The sequence below is a fragment of the Pollicipes pollicipes genome, unplaced genomic scaffold (genome assembly GCF_011947565.3).
Source record: "Pollicipes pollicipes isolate AB1234 unplaced genomic scaffold, Ppol_2.1 Scaffold_3447;HRSCAF=4054_pilon_pilon_pilon, whole genome shotgun sequence".
NCBI lineage: Eukaryota > Metazoa > Arthropoda > Thecostraca > Pollicipedomorpha > Pollicipedidae > Pollicipes > Pollicipes pollicipes.
Window position 1 is genome coordinate 19095285 of NW_023596297.1, and position 20465 is coordinate 19115749.

General features: G+C 57.9%; 1 protein-coding gene across 3 annotated transcripts in view; it reads right to left on the reverse strand.

Annotated features, from left to right (window-relative positions):
- Nucleotides 1–6222: 6222 nt before the first annotated feature.
- LOC119091730 (UDP-glucose 6-dehydrogenase sgl) overlaps nt 6223–20465 on the reverse strand; it is a 47068-nt gene continuing 32825 nt past the window's right edge. For all 3 annotated transcript variants that reach the window (XM_037214579.1, XM_037214580.1, XM_037214578.1), the window contains exons 5-11: nt 20103–20300; nt 15066–15213; nt 13619–13713; nt 12095–12298; nt 8862–9011; nt 8467–8563; nt 6223–8034 (exon numbers count right to left, since the gene is read on the reverse strand). In XM_037214579.1, the coding sequence (XP_037070474.1) occupies nt 7904–8034; nt 8467–8563; nt 8862–9011; nt 12095–12298; nt 13619–13713; nt 15066–15213; nt 20103–20300 (1023 nt within the window). In that variant the 3' untranslated portion in view covers nt 6223–7903. The remainder of the gene's footprint in view (nt 8035–8466; nt 8564–8861; nt 9012–12094; nt 12299–13618; nt 13714–15065; nt 15214–20102; nt 20301–20465) is intronic.

The window sequence follows — 20465 nt, forward strand, 5'->3', positions numbered from 1 at the left end:
AACGTATTAAACAAGCCAGGAAAGATAATACAAATGTTCCGATGTGTTTCACGGATCCCCCTCTCCCAAAATATTTGGTTATTAATACGGTGCTTCACTGACAAACGTTCAGCACCATACCAAAGCCTATGCCTCATGGACTACAACCAGCGCTATGATGTGCTTTATGAGGTCGCCGCACAATTCGCAGCACATTACGTCCGCGTGTCACTAGCAGATCAATACTCACAGTAGCTCACTAGCACACTCAATGCCACCCTTCACGCACTCGACTCTCCCCCAAACATCGCTGAAATGTGTAACACGTCCTACACTCCATACAAGCTGAAGCTGGCCATCAGCAAGTGTGGCACACCTCGGTGGGCCCAGACCAGCTAGCGTACCCCTTTTCCCAAAATGTCACTGAGTCTTGGCTAGTGTATCTCCTCTCTGCTTATAACTATATTTGGATTAACGTACGCTTCTCCGACGCCTGGCGCGTTAACACTCTATCTCAATATTTAAACCTCGGAAGCCTCCGCCTAAACCTTCGAGCCATCGCCCCTTCTATCTCACTAGCTGTGCATCAAAGCTATTTGAGCTAATGGTGTATATCATACGTATATATGCAGACACACACGCATGCATGCACACAAGCACACACACACACACACACACACACACACACACATATATATATATATATACACCGCCGCCGCCGACACCGCCGCCGCCGACCGCCGACCGCTACACCGCCGAATTATTAGCCATTCAGTCTACCCTGCTGGACATTAAAGACAAAACCTACAGTAAGCCGTTTTATGTACAGACTGTTGCTCATGTATCCAAACAATTGTCTCTATCCACGACAGATATCGTCCATTCGTAGCGCAAATCAGACAGCACTTTTCTATTTTCCACATTATTATGGTATCATCTTTTCGCGGATGCCGGGCCACTCAGGTGTTCATGGAAGTGATCTAGCAGATGTACTCGGCTCCAGTTGCAAGCAATTCCTCCAACGTGAATGGGACCAACGCGCACCACGCATGCACCGCATCAAACCACGACTCAAACACCAGAACAGCACTCAACAAAACACGCGCCTGAGGGAGCCTTTACTCTCAAAGCTCCGGACAGTTCACACCTTCGAAGGTCACCACCTCCTCTGTCACTTCTGCCACACTCCACACCGTCGAACACTTTTTACTCGCACGTCCTGCACACCGGCGCGCGACAGCCACTCATGCGCCACACAAACACACAGAGGCTCCCACTCACACAATCAGGCGGCTGCTATTCGGACATTTTCGACCTCCTCCTCTTGTAATTTCTACACAGCAGTAGCCTAGACTATTACATAAACATTTTGCGAGAATTCCCCTGCGCAGCTGCAGACGCGCTGGCCTTTGTTTTGCCAAGGGTTTTCCACGCACAATTCGGCCAAAACATGCTGGTTTGCCCATGTGTTTAGGAACCCGGGCTTTTCTAGTTAGGATTTCGCGGGTTAACCTGACGCATCACACGACAAGGCCGCGCCGGGCCGCTGAGCAGGCTCCCTGGTCCCAGCCAGGGCCGCTGAGCAGGCTCCCTGGTCCCAGCCAGGGCCGCTGAGCAGGCTCCCTGGTCCCAGCCAGGGCCGATGAGCAGGCTCCCTGGTCCCAGCCAGGGCCGCTGAGCAGGCTCCCTGGTCCCAGCCAGGGCCGCTGAGCAGGCTCCCTGGTCCCAGCCAGGGCCGCTGAGCAGGCTCCCTGGTCCCAGCCAGGGCCGCTGAGCAGGCTCCCTGGTCCCAGCCAGGGCCGCTGAGCAGGCTCCCTGGTCCCAGCCAGGGCCGCTGAGCAGGCTCCCTGGTCCCAGCCAGGGCCGCTAAGCAGGCTCCTCGGCCGCATGCAGGGCCGCTGAGCAGGCTCCTTGGTCGCAGCCAGGACCGCTGAGCAGGCTCCTTGGTCGCACCCAGAGCCGCTGAGCAGGCTCCTTGGTCGCAGCCAGGGCCGCTGAGCAGGCTCCTTGGTCGCAGCCAGGGCCGCTGAGCAGGTTCCCTGGTCCCAGCCAGGGCCGCTAAGCAGGCTCCTCGGCCGCATGCAGGGCCGCTGAGCAGGCTCCTTGGTCGCAGCCAGGGCCGCTGAGCAGGCTCCTTGGTCGCACCCAGAGCCGCTGAGCAGGCTCCTTGGTCGCAGCCAGGGCCGCTGAGCAGGCTCCTTGGTCGCAGCCAGGGCCGCTGAACAGGCTCCTTGGCCGCAGCCAGAGCCACATAGCCAGGGAAGGGGAAGCCGGTTGAGGCAATGAAGCGGCCCTGGCTTCCGCGCTGTACCGTCCCGTAGGCAACGGGTATTGTGTATGCATTACGTATTGCGTGCGGACTGTTTGTGCTGAATACATGTACGCATGAATTCGCTGTGCTTTTATTCGTTTACTTTTGCACACGGACAAAATGAGCCGTTTAATGTAACGTAGCGTCTCCTATCCCTTGCTTTCGGTCGGATGGTAAAAGCCGGCTTAAGGTAGCTCTTTGCCTGGCTTTCATCCAGAAGTAAGTTTCCTCAGCCCCGGCTATGATTTCAGGCCCCGGGGCATTACAAAAAGGAAAACGCGCCGGGCTTTGCGTCGAGCCACAGCAGCTGATGTCACGAACGCCAACACGGACCGCGTGTGGCAGCCCGGTGCCTGCCACGGCCTCTGTCCGGTGCGAACCGCGCGACTGCCACGGGAAATTGCTGACTAGGAGCACGCTACCCCAGTGGGTCCATACGGGCCATGATTTGGTCAAACATGGACGGCTCGACCGAAGCCACCTGACGCACGGCGCTTGAACGGAGTCGTTCAACCCGTAATGCGTTGCGGGCCCTGGCAACCGCACGTGATGACGCCTTCCGCCACGATGGCCATCTTAGGGCCAGGAAGTAGTTAAAGAGCACATTGTCACCGTCACTGCCCAGAAAAGCCTCGTGATTGAGCTTGCGAAATTTAATCAGAAATTGTCCAAAGGTTTCAGGGAATTCAATCTGAGCTCTTTGAATCGTGGGGACTGGACACGGCTTGATTGTACGGAGCAAAAAGTTCAGGGCTAGTGAATCGTACGCGTTCGGGGCCACACCCGTGAGACAAAGTGACGGGAGGCGCAGGCAAACGTAATCGAAGTTGTAAAGGGAGAAAAAGTCAAAATCAGGTCACAGACATGACAAACAAACCCTCCCCAGAAAATTGAGGTGCGCCGCCGAAAACCCCACCAACTGGACAGCCACAAGAGGCGCGGTTGGAATCTGCCCAGTCTTCAGGTCCGGCTGCTCCTTCGGGTCGGCCATGGTGTACACCAACAGGGACATGTAAGCACAGGCAGACAATCCAGCGTAGCAGCTCGGGCAGACGATCCAGAGCGACAGCTCGGGCAGACGATCTTGAATGGCAGCTCGGGCAGACGATCCAGAGCGGCAGCTCGGGCAGACGATCTTGAATGGCAGCTCGGGCAGACGATCCAGAGCGGCAGCTCGGGCAGACGATCTTGAGATGTCTCGTACCCGGCGATGCCGGTGGACACCGCTGGACACGAGTCGGCCGCCCCTCTCCCCTTCCACCCATGGGTAGCTCGCCACGTATTAAACGGCGCCGGCCCTCCGCGTAACCTTCTGAAGCTCGTTGCAATGGGAGGAAAGCAGGCTTTTCAGTGAAATTTTCACATAACGTCTCAAGTTCCATGGCAACATTGCAAAACTTCGCGGGGAAATTGCTCCACCAGCACTGAGGAAGTTTAAACCGCAGATGTCCTCCAACCCTCCCAGGTGCGCACCGTTTGTACAACGTGCCTCTATTACTAGTTGTTCGATCGCTTCAAAAGCAAGACCCGTTTCTCTTTACTCAATTAATCTACGGACATTGCAGCATAATTGCTTTGACCGTCATCACGTTGCCATTTTTAAACGTTTGAAAAAGCCAGAAACCTTGCTCACACGCATACTAAGCCACCTGCACCTAAGCCACCTTTTGCGATAGTGCGAAACTTGTGAAAAGGCAAACCGTCTGAATTCTTAATGTGATGTAAAGAATTTCAGAAATCATTTGAACTTGCTCACGATAACCATGCTACTGATCAATGGATCATTCACATAATTTCACAGCACACAATGACTGGTCCCTACAATCAATTCCTCCGTCACCAGCTTCGCATGCAGGCATGCGGCTCAGCCAGCAGCGGTGGCGAGGCGGCGGCGGCGGCGGCGGCGGTGGCGGCGGCGAGGGATGGCACGCGGTGGCTTGGAGGCGGCGGCAGCAGGGGATGGCACGCGTTGGCGGGGCGGCGGCAGCGAGGGATGGCACGCGGTGGCTTGGAGGCGGCGGCAGCAGGGGATGGCACGCGTTGGCGGAGCGGCGGCAGCGAGGGATGGCACGCGGTGGCTTGAAGGCGGCGGCAGCAGGGGATGGCACGCGATGGCGGAGCGGCGGCGGGCGGCGGCTGCAACGGGGGATGGCACGCGGCGGCGGGCGGCGGCGGTGGGGATGGCTCGCGGCGGCGGGCGGCGGCTGCGACGGGGGATGGCACGCGGTGGCGGGGCGGCGACGGCGGCGGTGGGGGGGGGGGGGGGGAGGGGGGGGGGGAGATAGCATGCGGTGGCGGAGCAGCAGCGGCGACGGGATAGCACGCAGCGCTGATATCCGGGTCTGGATTGCAGACAGTGCATGTTACGCCGAACATGTCCGGTGAAGCGGCGACATTGCGGCAAGAAGTTCAGCGCTTGCGCGCTATAAATCCGAGAATTTGTCATTCTGCGCACGGTCGCCTCCAATTTCGACCTAAGGACAATCAGTATTTGAAGGATGGTGTCGCAAGGATAATTTCGGGAGGCGCCAGCGCTCCTAAAACCTGTTTTCAAAGAAACATTATTTGAAAATTCCGCACAACTGGCCTGGTCAGAGTTGAGCGCACGCATGCGCCAATTTCGGCGCACGCGTGCACCAGTTTCGGTGCGCACATGCGCCAAGTTCGGCGCAGGCGTCCGGCGCAGTGGATAAACTTTTCGCAGCCTGAATGGGGGCAGCACTCTCAAGTGGAACAGCGCCAGCTAGCACCATCTGCCACGGCCCCGCACGTGGATACCCAAGCAGCGATATGTCAATGTTGGCGACAAACCCGGAGCCGCCGTCGCGCGCCCCAGCATCCGCCGGAGCTCCGCCACCACGCGGACCGCGAACATGCCCCCACCGCCTCTCAACGCGCTGAGTCAGCGGTACGGCAACTGGGCGAGCCGCGCAGGCGGCGTCTCACCCCGTCCGCTGCTGGCCGTTCTACGTCACAACGGCAAGTTGTCGGTTACGTCAGCCGCCCTCGATTCGCGCCTGGTGGGGTGGCACGCTCTGGTGGCACGCTATGGTGGCACGCTCTGGTGGCACGCTATGGTGGCACGCTCTGGTGGCACGCTATGGTGGCGCGCTCTGGTGGCACGCTATGGTGGCACGCTCTGGTGGCACGCTTAGTCTGGAACGTCGCTCCCCGTAGAAAAAACGCGCTCCACTGTAGCGCTGGATGGGATGACTGTGTCACACTTACCGCTGCCCGGTCGCCTCTTTCCCGAAGGACAGGCTGGTCAGGTCATCTCGGCGAATTCTTTACATTTGCACCTCAAGCCACACCTCATTGCTTCCAGAAGTCAGCAAAATACATAGAAAAAGTGTCCGGTTTTCCCCTCGTTGGGGTCATTATTACGGCTGCACTTTGATGGTCTGGATTTGTCGGTCGTCGATGGTCGGATGGTCGGCCGCCTCAACTAAAGCGATCATTCCGCATACAACTGCGCCTTCAAATCAAAGGTGAGGAACAACGGGGTAAAGGCCTGAATCTTGCGCGGGTAACGAACCACAGAGGAAGCGGAAGTTACTTGGTCCACTAACATCTAAAGAAGTGACACGCCCATTCCGCCGTGACTCAAAAGGTAACTCCGAAACAGAACGAAGTAACGGACCATGCCACCCCACGCTTACCGTAAGCGATGTTTCAAGCCGGTGAGGCCAGACCAGATGACGCATGCAACCAAGGCGCTGATACGGCCAGCGTCACAGTGAACTCCGAATGGCTAGGACCTCTCCAGCTGTCTGTTCAGTGAGCACGGGGTGCGACGCCACCGAGCGATCCTGGCACGCCAGTTGTGGAATCGATCACTCGTATACGCGTCAGGGAACGTAACTACGCCACCCGGAACGCAGTCTGCTACAAGCGTCCCAGCGCGTGGCAGCGCGCCACAATACCAGACCGACTGGATGGCATGTCTTTATTAACAGAATGTCATCAGGGCATTCACCGACATCTCAGAATGCCCACGAAGAAACTTTTTACGCACAACACATCTCAGAGAATTGCGACCGCCTTGTGCGCACACAATGACGGTTCAAGGAATACCACAACACAATACTGCAGAGACGCAAGTACGCTTGCGATTCACTTGCTTTAACCAGGAGGGTGGGACAAACGCCGTACAAGCTTCAACCAGCGGAGAAGTTTCATATTTCGGGACGAAACACAGCTGACAAGAGATCGCGGCCCGGCCCGAGGTCAGACTCAGACTGGGCTGATGTCGCCATGGCCTTCGCCATGGCCTTCGCCATGGCCTTCGCCATACCGTTGCCAGAAGGGGGAGGGACATGGGACGGACAGGCGCGGCGCCTCGCGAGCTGCCGCGGGCGTTCACATGCTGAGCAGCCGGCTGCCGGCGGCACGGGAGTCTCCAGTACCGGTCTTGGCCGTGCGGCCCCAGCCGGCGCCCGCCCGCGGCCTCAGCTGGCCGGGACCGGGGCACCTCCCCGCCATTCCGGCGCGGCGGCCTGGGACACGGTGCGAGGGGGGGCAGTACGCGGCGGCGGCACCACACGGCACCGTCGACGACGACCACGGCAAGCCGTCGCCGACAGACCGAACTCAGCTCGGAATGTAGCACAGCGAGCGTCACCGTCGCGCCAGCAATACCGCGGGCGGACGCTGCCCGCACGGTCCCACACAAATGGGTAAAAACATTAGCATATCTTTTAACACATCCTAGCTGTATCACATATAGCTTTTCCGTAGTAATGAACGCTACGTAAACGAATGGGTACACACATAATCGTGCTCGAAATGGCAAGGCAAGGCGAAGGAATGCACACAAAGGCACTTAGTGTGAGTCATCTCATGATCAACGTAAGGCCGTGCCCAACAGACAGACATACCCGTTGGCCTCCAGACAGCAAGGCATCAGCGCCCACTGCATGTCCCTGCCACCGAATTTGGCCCAACGCCCCTGCCTCAGTCTCCCGGGGAGGCTCGGTGATTTCTTTCCTATCATCGGTCGCCCTGACCGCACGCACCGGGCGTCGGCCCCACAGCGTGCGCCGAGCCAGCCCCGCCAGCCGCGGCCGGCCGGGGCGGGTCACACGCCACGGGCGTTGGCCGGCTCGTCCTCGGGCGACCGGCCGGCGCAGGCCGGCCGGTACACCGACAGGGCCGCGGGGGCGGCGCCACGGCCAGACATGCCCAAGGCGAGACGCCCACACGAGTGCTCGGTGCACCGCCGAGGGGGCGCGGCAGAGCAGGCCGACGCTGGGGCGGGAGTGCAGCGCTCTCGCCACACGGTGCGGTGCAGCACAACACATGGCACACGTCCACGTCCGGCGCCCGGTCCCGAGATGGCCGGACATCCGTAGTTTTCAGAAGGGTTTCGCTGTCCGGCAAGACGCCGCCGGCGAATAGACCGCTGTGGCGACATGTCAGTACGCGGCCGTGGTGACGTGACGTCACCAGCAGGCTGTCGTGGCGACGTGACGTCATCAGCGGGCTGTCGTGGCGTTGTGAAGTCAGACGTGACGTCGTCGGCGGGACGCCCGCCGGCCAGCCAGGTGCGGCGCCGGCCCGCCGCTCGAGACGGGCGGGAACCGCACCCAGCGCGCCGCCGCGCGCGCGGCGTGGTCAGTGGTCCGCCTCCGCCGCCGCCGCCGCCTCCGGCTCCGGCTCGCCACACCCGATGCCGTTGGTGATCGCCGCCGGGTGCGACGACGAGACGTGGCGCACTCGCTTCCCGATCGTCTCCACCTCGAAGCCTGGCAGTGAGGCGTCGGGGGTCAACGGCGGCGCGACCCCAGTGGCCGCGGCCGGTGCCCCACTCGGCGCCGCGGCCGCCTACGCGTGGCACGAAGCAGCAGCACTACGAGCCCGCTCCACCACCGCAGAAGAGCTCGAGCCCACGACGCTTCACAGCCTGAGGCGCCACGGCCGCGAGCGCAGCACGCGCCGACAACGGGCTGATGTCATTTCTCTTCTTGACGTACAGTCAACAATCCCAACGTCCGCATTTCATTCACAGAAATTACAAGAAGCCGAGTGAGGTCTGGACTGCACGCCCCCCCCCCCCCCCCGACACCGACCGCCACCGGGCGTGATGGCGCTCCCAGCACCGTGTGCGCAGCGCACTCCACCCGCGCGCGGCAGATCCGTTACACCCACCGGCACGACGACTCCGTGCAGCGACTCACCGATTTTGGTGAGCTCGTCGTGGTTGAGAATCTTCCGGCCGTCGAACACGTACGCCGGTTTGGGCATGGCCGCGAAAATGCGCCGATAGTCCAGCGTCTGTGGCGGGCGACACGGCCGCAACTATCAATGGCACGTCTCCGAACCAGAGCACACCAACCAGCAGTAACACGAAATCGACCCGCCGCAGCAACCCTCCAGACACACACAAGTACGTGAGAACACCGCGCCAAAACGTATAAACTGCCTCCCTTAACTCGTAACGGAAGGGTGAGTGGCATGGGCCCAATGAGGGAGCGGGCACAACCGCCACCTGGAGCTGTCGTTCGAGTTCGTCCTCGGCCCGTTCACTGGCCGATCAACGCGGCTGGTCCGCCGGCCAAGTGGCTGCCCTTACCTGGAAGACGTCCCACTCTGTGCAGATGACGAGCGCATGCGCACCCCTGGCCGCCTCGTAAGGGTCGGCGCACACCTCCACCTGGTCACGCACCGCCTCCGGCTGTCCGGTTACGTGACGCAGGTCACGGATCACCTGGTCCGGGTCGACCTGCGGAAGGTCAGCGGTCAGGTCACGGCCTAGCGAGTGAGTGAAAAACGCCAGACACCACACACTACATCATGGATGACTTCCTTCCAAGAATGTTGAGTACATAGTTGCATCACTGAGCAAAAATCGGGTTGCAAATATTATTTTGCATGTTTAATCTTAGGCCGAACTAGAAAGTTCAAGATCATGCAGGATCAAAACGCAAAACCGCTAAACATAAACGTATGATTATACAATGATTTACTGGGTCGATACGAGATGAACAAAACAAAATCTTGAAATGCAAGATCTATTTCGAACAAGACATAAGCCAACGAAAACAAACCTAATCACCTACTTCACTAATTTCCGAGCGTACCTCCGTCGGTGCAAATTTCTTTATTCGGAAGCGCAGTAAACACGGCTTAAATTGCCGTAAAATTGCCATCTCCTACGTGATCAGCCTTTGCCACGATCCGACACATTTTCACGTTCGTCCGATGCCGTGTGGGGAAAAACCGGCGCGAGCATGACCATCTTTCGCATTTGGCAGGAATGCAATTTGTGTCCATGTAGGAGAAACACAAGCGATTTCTACTTGCTTCGCTTCGCAGCGGAATCGCAAAGAGGCTGCGGCGCTGGCACCGGCAGTGCCGCCACCCGTAACGTGACGCTGACTCGCGTCTCAGCAACATAACGCGCACCGAAGCTGGCGTTTGTAGGCTGCCGACAATAGTGGATCGTCGGGAAACACCACCCGAGCAATGCCGTTCCACACCCTCAAGACGTCACACATATATTTAGTTGTGGTTCCCGCTTGGTTCGCTGTGCCAAGAGGCGGCGCCGCTGAGGTCGGTATGGCACCTCCTCCAGCCACTTAACGTTTAACATTAGTTCGCATCTCAGTGACGCGCACTGCACGCGAGCATCTAGTGTCTCCTTGTTAGTTTTTCCAAGTATTTAATATTTCCGCCCACTGGCAGTCTGTTAGCTGTCGGGCAGTATATTCACAGCTACTCAAGCTTTGCGGCATCTTGTCGACGACTTAGCATTTGCACAACCTACTCCTGACACATACAGTGTCTTCCAGCCAAAAGCTGAAATATGCCCCTCTTGCGAGCGCCCTGACCGATCAGGTTGTGAGTCTATGTTATGTGGGTGGGGGCCACGTTACATCACCGCCAAATGAGGCACCGGCTGGCGGCGCAGCGAAACAAGCATGAATCGATCATCTGATCCCTGAAAGTGCAGAAGACCCAAGGCTAGCGGGGCCACGGCCGCTCTTATCGACGCAAACATTGCACAATTAGGGCACGGACATAAAATAGCCCCGCACTCACTCTAATCTAGACTTGGAACGCGAGATCATTAAGTTGTACTTTCACTGATCGGTTTGAGGTCGAATGTCCGTGCTGATTGGCCTACCGAACGGAGCGTGACCAAGCCAGCACAGCAGACGCTGCCGATTCTGCGAACAGTTAAAGTCCCCCCGCCCAATCGTGTCGCCAGGTGATTGATTGGAGTTCGGCAGAGACCCTGAATCGCTCCCAGCTTTGCAGAGACTTCATGGAAGTTCCGCCGTCGTGGAGACATCCATGCCAACCGGGTGACAAGTTTATAGCAGCGCCAGCACATGCCCCAGTGTGTGATGCGGAGCGTCGCCCAAGGGTCCTCCCTGGGTCGATCACAGCCACCGCAGCAGCGCTGCAGCCGCGCTTAGTGCCCGCTAGACGAGCACTGGACGGCCGACATCAAAAGCGCCCTGCTGCCCACCACCCCGCCACAGCACACCGAGGACGGACGGTCCTTCAGAGAACACAGCGAGGTCGCGCCGCAAAGCGTAGTCAGTGGGGCTTTCAGAGAACACAGCGAGGTCGCGCCACAAAGCGTGGACAGCGGGTCCTTCAGAGAACACAGCGAGGTCGCGCCACAAAGCGTGGACAGCGGGTCCTCCAGAGAACACAGCAGGGTCGCGCCGCTAAAGGTGGACAGCGGGTCCTTCAGAGAACACAGCGAGGTCGCGCCGCAAAGTATGGACAGCGGGTCTTTCAGAGAACACAGGGGGGTCGCGCCGCTAACGGTGGGCAGCGGGTTCTTCAGAGAACACAGCGAGGTCAGGCCACAAAGCATGGACAGGGGTCCTTCAGCGAAGACAGCGAGGTCGCGCCACAAAGCATGGACAGCGGGCCCTTCAGCGAACACAGCGAGGTCGCGCCACAAAGCATGGACAGCGTGTCCTTCAGAGAACACAGCGAGGTCAGGCCGCAAAGCGTGAACAGCGGGTCCTCCAGAGAACACAGCGGGGCCGCGACATGCCACAGCGTTCAGCGCGTCACGAGCCGCCGACCCTTCATTGCGCACGGCAGGAGCCTCGCAGCCGCTCGGGTGGGGTAGGAGATAGTTCCCCTTCACTGTCAGAAGCACCACGCAAGCCGCAAATAAATTACTCAGCATGCGGTAAAACCATTCAGGAGTGAGCTAAGCTTGAGGAAAAGGTCTGACACCGGCTAAACACCTGGCCGGGAGTGAAGCAGTCAGCCTGCATCCTGCTCCACCGCCACAGAACATAGTGTATAGCTCATGCACGCTAAGGTAACACAATCAGCCCGCTAGAAGAATCGTCAGCGGGTAAGTCAATATTGGGATCCGCCCAAGCAAGTCCATATAACCAGCATAGTATCGCTTGCGTTGTCTGCCGACCACGCAAGCAAAATCGTTATCCTCTTGTCACAATCAGGAATATCACCCACTCCCCCTCCCCGCCCCTCTCGCATGTTCTTCTACAGCACAGTGAACTGATAATTAAGCCTGAAGCCCCGTAATCTCTGGTTCGTGACAACACCAGCCGTTTAATCCTATCTATCCGTATCCGAAAGATCGGCAGTTGGCCTGTGACACGAAAGATCACGCCGGCGGTTGCCATTGAGGGAACGGACATCACGCGATCAAGTGGGGCTAATGCTGCGAGGGGCCCGTGCTTCGGTCATACGCGGCCGACCAAGGCGAGTCTTCACATGGGCCATCGGCACACGGTACGCAGGCCCCGCTCAGGGCCCTGCCCTATGCCCACATATGGCCCATCGTCACAACGCACGCTGACCTACCTTGGGGTCATAGACGGTGAGGCGGGCGCCCTCCTCAAGCAGGTGAGCCGAAACATAGATGGCCGCCGACTCCCGCGTGTCGCCCGTGTTCTTCTTGAAGGCGAACCCCAGGATCGCGATCCTTTTGCCGGCCACCGTGTTGAAGAGACAGTTGACAATGCGCTTGGCGAAGCGCTGCTTTTGATAGTCGTTGATGGATACAACCTGGAATGGAGCGAGGCGAATGATCGGGGACCGCCGAAAACCCTCACTGCGGCGTGGCTCCAGCTCCGGTGAACATGAGAACGAACCTGGCGAGTCAGCCACCAGCCCCAGCTGCTTCCTACGGCCCGCGCGTGATCCGGGGTCATGGCGGCGCCTCCACCGACGCCAACCCCACCCAGCCCGACCCGACGCGAACACAGGCTCGGCACCACACGGCGGGCGGGTCACGTGGCCCGCACCGTTCTGAACGCTATCCTTTCAGCCCGGCCACCGTTAACATCCCCACACGGTCGGCCGAGGCCGGCTGAGACCGTTATTGGCCGCCTCTGAGAATCGTCGCCGGCTGGGGCCCAGAGGCCGGCGGCGCCACGCCGAGCTCAGCTTGCAGGAGCCAAGGAAAGGCCACCGCGGGATGCTCGCATGTCGGCCGCCCACGAGGACAACTTCATCAACACCACATTCTGCACCTTCTGGCCATTTGTGTGTACTTGGCGGTAACATTTCCAGACAAACCAAGTAAACCTTTTCCGGCGTCCCTGCAAGTGACTTAATGAATCACACCGCCGCACGGCTGCAGTAAACTATTTCCGAACTATCACCGACTTTTAGATTGAACACCGTCACAGGCTTAACAGCCTACACAGCCCACAAAAATAGAGCTGGACTGGTTCGAAACGTTCCAAAGATCTCATTATAACCTTGAGCGACTTAGGACGCTTGACAGCGAGGTAGCCATAGCTTTCTGCCCATTGATCTGCCGCCACGAAAACATCGCCAGAAAGCACACGCTGCAAATCCTCTGACTCCGTATCATTGCGCACCACACAAAGTCCCCTGTCGCTGAGCCTTGTTCGAGGCGTGCCGTATCAGTCGAGCCCAGCGCGCTGACTTCCCGGACGTCCGCCGCCACGTGTTCGCTTCGGGCGAGCAGTCACGGCTGTCCGCCTCTGGGTGAAGCGATAACGAGTGGCCGGCCCGGCGGTGGGCCGCCCACGTGCCGGGGCCCGAGCAGCCGCCAGGCGGCCGGCCCACCGGCCCGCCCGCCCGCCCGGGGGAGGCGGACCGTCGCGCACGTACACCGCTGAGGCCCGGCCCGCTCCGGACGGCAGGGTCCAGGCCCAGCCAGCACAGAGCCAGCCTCAGCAGACGTCACGCTCGTCAAAGGGCAGCGTCTTTAAATCCACTACCTGCGGTGAACTGCACCACGGTCGCCATCCCTGGATGCTGGCACGATGGAAGGCGCCCCGCCCCCTGTCTGGGCAGCACGAGGTCAGCGCCGCAGCACGCGCCGCGGCCGGTAGCGACTGGTCTTCAACTCACGTTCAGCCAGAACTCGGCCACCTCGGGCAGATTGAGACTCTCGCAGATGTACACCAGGTTCAGGATGTCCTTCTGGAAGCAGCTGCCGCCGAAGCCTGCAGGACGGAGCGAGCCGTCAGCACACGCGAAGCAAACAATGCGACCGAATCCCGTCATTGCTGGAAGGTGCCAACACTCGCAGCGGTTCCGACGCTGGTTTACAACACGGAGCGCGTCACGCTTTCCAGACGCCACCGGTCTCGTGCCTGCTGTGAGGACGAGAGGACTCGGGTGAGGACACACTGCCCAACATCATGACAGAAACTCGCCTTTCGTGGGGATGGACACAGGGGAAATCCTACGAACTTATTGAACACTGTGAGGATGCCCCCGAAGGGAATCACGCGAGCTACAACCTTAGCTTCCATAATTTACCGCAGCTTTATTCACGCACACGCACACGCACACGCACACATACAAGCAAACGAACACGCACACGCACACACGGCGCTGTGACGGCACGTGTCGCTGCGAGCGAGATCAGTCCCAACCGAGGCCGGGACGTTTCAAGTCGCGTCGCCACATCTGAAGCCAGAGGCTGATGTCGCTCCGCCGTCGGCCGCAGTCGACCCCGCCACCCGCCACTGCGTCAATTAACGGCTCAGCATCAGGCGACGATCAATGGCGGCCGGTGCACCGGGGCGCGCGGGGGCGCCGCCCCCGCCGCGCCGGCCGGCCAGGGTGCCGCAGCTGGCGGCCGCGCCGATCAGCCGGGAGGGCGCAGGGTCAGACCCGACGCCGCGTCCGCTTGGTGTCGGGCCTCTTCAAGTCAGAGACGGGCCGGCCAAGGGAGCGGCACCAGGGGCCCACCAGGTCAGGTCAGGTCGGGTCACAGACGCGAGCAAGTCCCGGACTGGTTAAGCGCTGGAGGTGTCTCACAGGCGGGAGTGACTGGATGACCACGCGGTCATGGAAGGGGATAGGGTGGCGTGATGACCCAGATTAGACAAGAACCAAAGAACCGAACACCACGATTAAGTTCCGAGATCTCTTTTCAGAACCTGGGCCTCACACTAGCAGCCAACTGCAGTTTAGCCATGGAACAATCGCCCTGGTTCTGATGAGGAAAAGGATATACGACTAGAATTTCAGGTGGGCTGGGTGACTGAGCCTTCTGGGGCATAACATGCATTACATACAAATCACAGCAGGCCGGTCGACAGACAAACACGACGAGCTGCTGGCTCTGAATAAAATCAACACCTGAAAGTGAAACAAGCCTGTGGAGTTTCGAATCCGACCAAACTTCAGTCGGGGATGATCACGACAAGCACCCAGCATCAAGCACATTCGAGGAAGCGGAGCATGGCGCCGCACTCAACATATTCACGACACGCTGGCTGCCATGCGACACCATTCCCGTCACTCCACCGACACCATCAGCCAGGAGCGGCGCTGAGTCTCTCACCGACGGAGGCCTGCAGGAAGTGGGGTCCGATGCGGCCGTCCTGGCCGACGGCACGCGCCACCTCGCTCACATCGGCACCGGTCGCCTCGCAAACGGCCGACACGGCGTTGATGGCCGAGATCCGCTGAGCCAGGAAGGCGTTGGCCACCTGCCGACGGCGAGGGCACGACGTTAGGACGGCAGCCCAGCCGTGGTCAGCGGTGTGGCATAGTGTAGTGTAGTCACGGCAGCCCAGCCACAGCCGCCATCATACGTCAGACAGTGCGCCACGACGTTGGGGCGGCGTCCCCACGTGGAGGCCGCAGCCAGTCATGCGCCGAGCCCAGTCAGTCAGCATCTTCAACAGTCAGGTTTGCCCCGAAGCAGCCGGCAGGGACGCCGCTGGAAGTTCTTTCCGGTGCACTGAACTGGCTCTTGGGCACAGAGCTTCCATAGCATTAACAATAGACTGTGTTGTACTTCCGGATTGCCTCCTACGTGCATGCGCAACTTCAGGACCAAGAATAACCATCTGATACCGTGTCACAGCCGGCGGAGCCGACTGGCCATACGACCGGTGTACTCTGCTGACGTGAATGGCAGCGTGAAGCGTGGGGCGACAGCGGCAGCATTGCGAAGGACATGGACAGAACGGGGTAGGACGGAAGCGGAGTAGGAAAGCAGAAGCCGCGACCACTGTGTGGAACAAGCTAAGGCAGGGTCAGTAGGGCAGAGCAGAGCACAGCGATACAGAAGAGCACTGGATCACACGGGACGGGGAAGGGCAAGGCACGCAGGGAAGGGCAGAACAGGACAGGACAGGACAGGACAGGACAGGACAGGACAGGACAGGACAGGACAGGACAGGACAGGACAGGGACAGGCAGAGCAAGGACAGGACAGGGCAAGGCACGCAGGGAAGAGCAGAACAGGACAGGACAGAACAGGGCACCGCAGCGCAGGGCAGGACAGGTCAGAGCAGAGCATGACAGGACAGGACAGGACAGGACAGGACAGGACAGGACAGGACAGGACAGGACAGGACAGGACAGGACAGGACAGGGACAGGGACAGGACAGGACAGGACAGGGACAGGGCAGGACGGGACAGGGCAGGGCAGGGCAGGACAGGGCAGGGCACGGCAAGGCACGGCAGGGCAGGGCAGGGCAGGGCAGGGCAGGGCAGGGCAGGGCAGGGCAGGGCAGGGCAGGGCAGGGCGAGGCGACACTGGTCCTAGCCACAACAGGTTCGCAGACTGGCCCAAACTGACGTTGTCGACAGCCGAGCAGCAATGACGCCGCGGCCGTCATTACTTCCGTCGAACAATACCACCAGCTCGCGCCAAAGCCCCAGCCAACAACTCCTTGATTAAAGTCGAAGATTTACATCAGCCTTGGGGACAATCCATCACAGCCGGGCTCTGCATCAGCCACCGTAACGCCGCAATCCCAGAAGACATTTTGCATACGTTACTTGGCATTATACGTAAGGCTCTTACTGCTTGGCAACCCCTCGATTCCACGCCCACGCTCATTGTAACGAGACAAAGGCCACACAACGAATCATCATCTTTCGTGCTGTATCTCATACACCATGGGGTGCCGATCAACACACCCTTCTTCACATACACCCTAAGTTGAAGCGACCAGCTCTCGAGCATAACACCATTATTTTTGTTTACCTGCACCCCCCCCCCCCCCTCAATCACCGAAAGCTCGTCACAATTCAAAACGTAGCTCTTCGATCCAACACTAGCGCGTGGTACGCTTCATCAGTGATCGCACCGCACGCAGATGTTCACCTTCCAACCTTGATTCTCCGCTCTCATCTCGCTCTCCAGCCGAACTCGGTCCGTCGCGCGGTTGGCCGCTTTATTCCTCGACCAAGAGACCAATACCCAGCCCCCCCCCCCCCACCCGGCGGACCGCATTTCCGGTCCGAGTTCAAGTCCACCCACTGTGTCACACTTTTAACAATTAACACCTGTTCGTTCTCCTCTCCCTCCATTCTGAACTGTGGCCGCACCGTTGGTGGACTCCTTTTGGGAATCAGAATCAACATCAATTTCACCAATTCCCACAGCTTCCATCCACATCCATTTTCTTGTTATTCTTGTAATTTTGTGTCCTGTTATTTCCCCTGGACTTTTCGCTATTTTCTTAGCCTCCTGTCAAGTCACAAACCAGAAAATCCCACCTTCAGATATCTGTTCATTTGTTCATCATCTGTTCATCTGACATCTGGTCGGGCTGCAAACTTGTCTTCTTTCCATGCAAAATGTCTCATTAGTGTCTCATAAGAGCCCGCATCATTTACCCGTGCTTTTAATATCAGCGTGCCGCCGTTCTAAGGAGCGTTTCATAACATATATATTTTCAACTACGTGCCATGGGTGCACGACAAGCAGTGTGCACTGGCGATTTCACGTGCTAGTGCCAATGCGGGCTTATCTCGATCTTCGGTCCATCTCTCAGGCAGCTACAAACTGCCGCCAGGCAGAGCGGTAAGAATATCACCGTCACCACACCAGGCAAGCCAGCGGAGAAACTCGTGTTCAGAGGGGCACGGAACTTGATTTATTCCCGAGTATGGCGCGTAGTGCGGAGAGCAGAGGGACATCACTGCAGTGCGACGGAAGTACTGCACTGCAGAAGTAGTGCAGTACGCCGGAGTAAGTGGTGCTGTAGAATAGTGCAACGGAAGTACTGCACTGCAGAAGTAGTACAGTACGCCGGAGTAAGTGGTACTGTAGAAAAGTGCGCCATAAGTACTGCACTGCGGAAGTAGTATTGTACGCCGGAGTAAGTGGTACTGTAGAATAGTGCGCCGGAAGTACTGCACTGCAGAAGTAGTACTGTACGCCGGAGTAAATGGTACTGTAGAATAGCGCGACGAAAGCACTGCACTGCAGAAATAGTACAGTACGCCGGAGTAGGTGGTACTGTAGAATAGTGCAACGGAAGCTACGCGAAGTGTTTATTTACTTTGTTCGACATGAAATGTTGCAGTCTTCGCTTGATCTATACGCTGTTGCCGAAAGGAAATTATGTATATATATTCGTGTGTGCGTGTGCGTGTGTGTACATGCGTGCGTGCGTGCGCGCGCGCGTGTGTGTTTGCGTGTGCGTGTGCAGGCGCGCGTGTACATGCGTCTGCGCCCTCCGGTGCAAACCTGTGCTTGATCCCCAACGTGAATCAAGGCAAATGAAGCTGAATTCCAATCAGATTCAAGCTAGATCGTTTCGAATCCGAATCCAATTATTTTTGTCGTTGAAAAAATAAAGATTTTGAAAGAAGATTTTGAAAGAAGAAAGAAATTGTCGAAAAGGTAAATAAAGATATGAGTGCGTACACACATACGTGTAAGCGTATGAGTGTACGTTTGTGTTTATACCCATGCATCTACGGACATCACAGCCTTCCAGATGCTTGTTGATGGAACAGTGTTGAAAACAGCACTGAAAAGCTAATGCCGTGGATGTGTATAACAAGACATAAATACGATGAACGGCACACCAATATTTAACAAGGAGTGTTGAGGTACATGAATAGCACATATAAAATAACTCGGGCATCGACAACCACAGGATGACAGGAAATGTCAGTCTTCCCGTCAAACTATCATATTCTCAGTAGTTTCACACGTCCCATGTCGCCAAGGCACCCTCTGTCTCCACCAACTGGGCAGATGCTTAACAAACTTCCATGTTACATGTTATGCCATCATATCTTAACTGAAGAACTCGCCTCTTGGCCTGCGAAGCCAACCAGGTGACCCCCCCAGAGACTGCGACTGAATCATTTTAATGCAAACATTTTGAGAGCAGAGTAAAAGCAATTCTGACTCTGTCGCAAACCATGTCAATCCATTCCGAATCTGACCCAGCCGGAAGGCTAAAGCCAATGAATCCAAATCCGATTCAGGTCAAAACGGAACCGATTCGAGCGATTTGATCTTGCAGCAGACCAGCCGCGTCTGCTCCGGAGAGTGCCTGGATAGGAGCAGCAGTCACTGACTGATAGGGGGCAGAGGTGTCTGGACAGAAGCAACAGATTCACTGATAGGGGGCAGAGGTGTCTGGACAGGAGCAACAGAGGCACTCATAGGGGGCAGATATCTCTGGATAGGCGTATCAGAGGCCGTGATCGGGGTCACATGTAAGAGCTGAGAGGTGGGAGGCAGAGACACTCGAGGAGCAACAGAGACAGTGATCTGCAAGGGGTGACCTGCGAAGGTCACGGAGACCATGTTCTGTAGAACATGCGGAAAAGGACTACGAAACGGTCCGTACAGGAAAATGAGAAACATGGTATTACTCTCAAGCCATCTTAATTACCGACCGGTTATCCACTCCCGGAATGCCTTTTCAGAGCCGACGACGAAAACAAACCTTTCAAGCCCGGGAGCGGTTTCGCAACTAGTTATAATTACTTGCGGTGCGACGACGATGGCGACAACACCGTGTGCGACCTAACATTCCTTGTGAAATTAACTAAGAATTATACAAAATAAAGTTACCATTGCTCTAACACACAGAGCCTGTTGGTATCTGGTCATGAGCTGAGTGGCTTCGCACTGTCGGGAAAAATGCGAGGCGAACGCCATGAATTACTTGGGACACTAGCCAATGGGAGCAACCACTACACCAAAGCCTTTGCTCTTCTCAGAAATGTGCTGTCGTTCCTTCACCGAAAACAAAACCCATAAGCTGATGTTCACGACGATGGTGCGCTCGGCTCACAGATTCGGGCAGCTCCGGGAATCACTTCAGACGGCTCGGCTAAACAGCGTAAGGTCTGAGCAACAGGCGTCCGCAGCGCCGATGCCCTTGTCGCACCCCCTTAGACAGCTCAGACTGCTTGAAATTCAAGGCGATGACGCTCCGGGCTCGAAAGTTTAAGAGGCTCCGGGAGCCAACTACTCGTGGCAATGATGCGCTCGGCTCAGCAACTTGGATAGATCAGGGACCATGCATTCAAGGTGGTGATGCGCTCGACTCACCAGTTTGGACAGCTCCGAGAACCATGTGAGGTTCATGGTGATGATACATTACTCACCAGCTTGGACAGCTCCGAGGACCACGTGTTCATGGTGATGATGCGCTCGGCTGGGATCCAGCGGCGGTAGATGGAGCAGAGTGTTTGGATGGCGCGCCAGCCGTCGGCCGAGTCCTCGCCGCCGATCAGGATGCGGTCCGGGCACAGCAGGTCCCTGACAGCCGTGCCCTCCGCCAAAAACTCCGGATTGGACAGCACCTGGCCGACGCGGCACAGCGGGTCACAACCGCAGCACTGCCGCAGAACAGACGGGCCACAGGTCGCAGCACACCGCAGCACAGGTCGCCGTGTAAACATCACGTTTATTTTGTTTCTCTTCCCTGCTGCAGCTTCCCACATGGGACCGAGTTGCAAGCAGCAGCG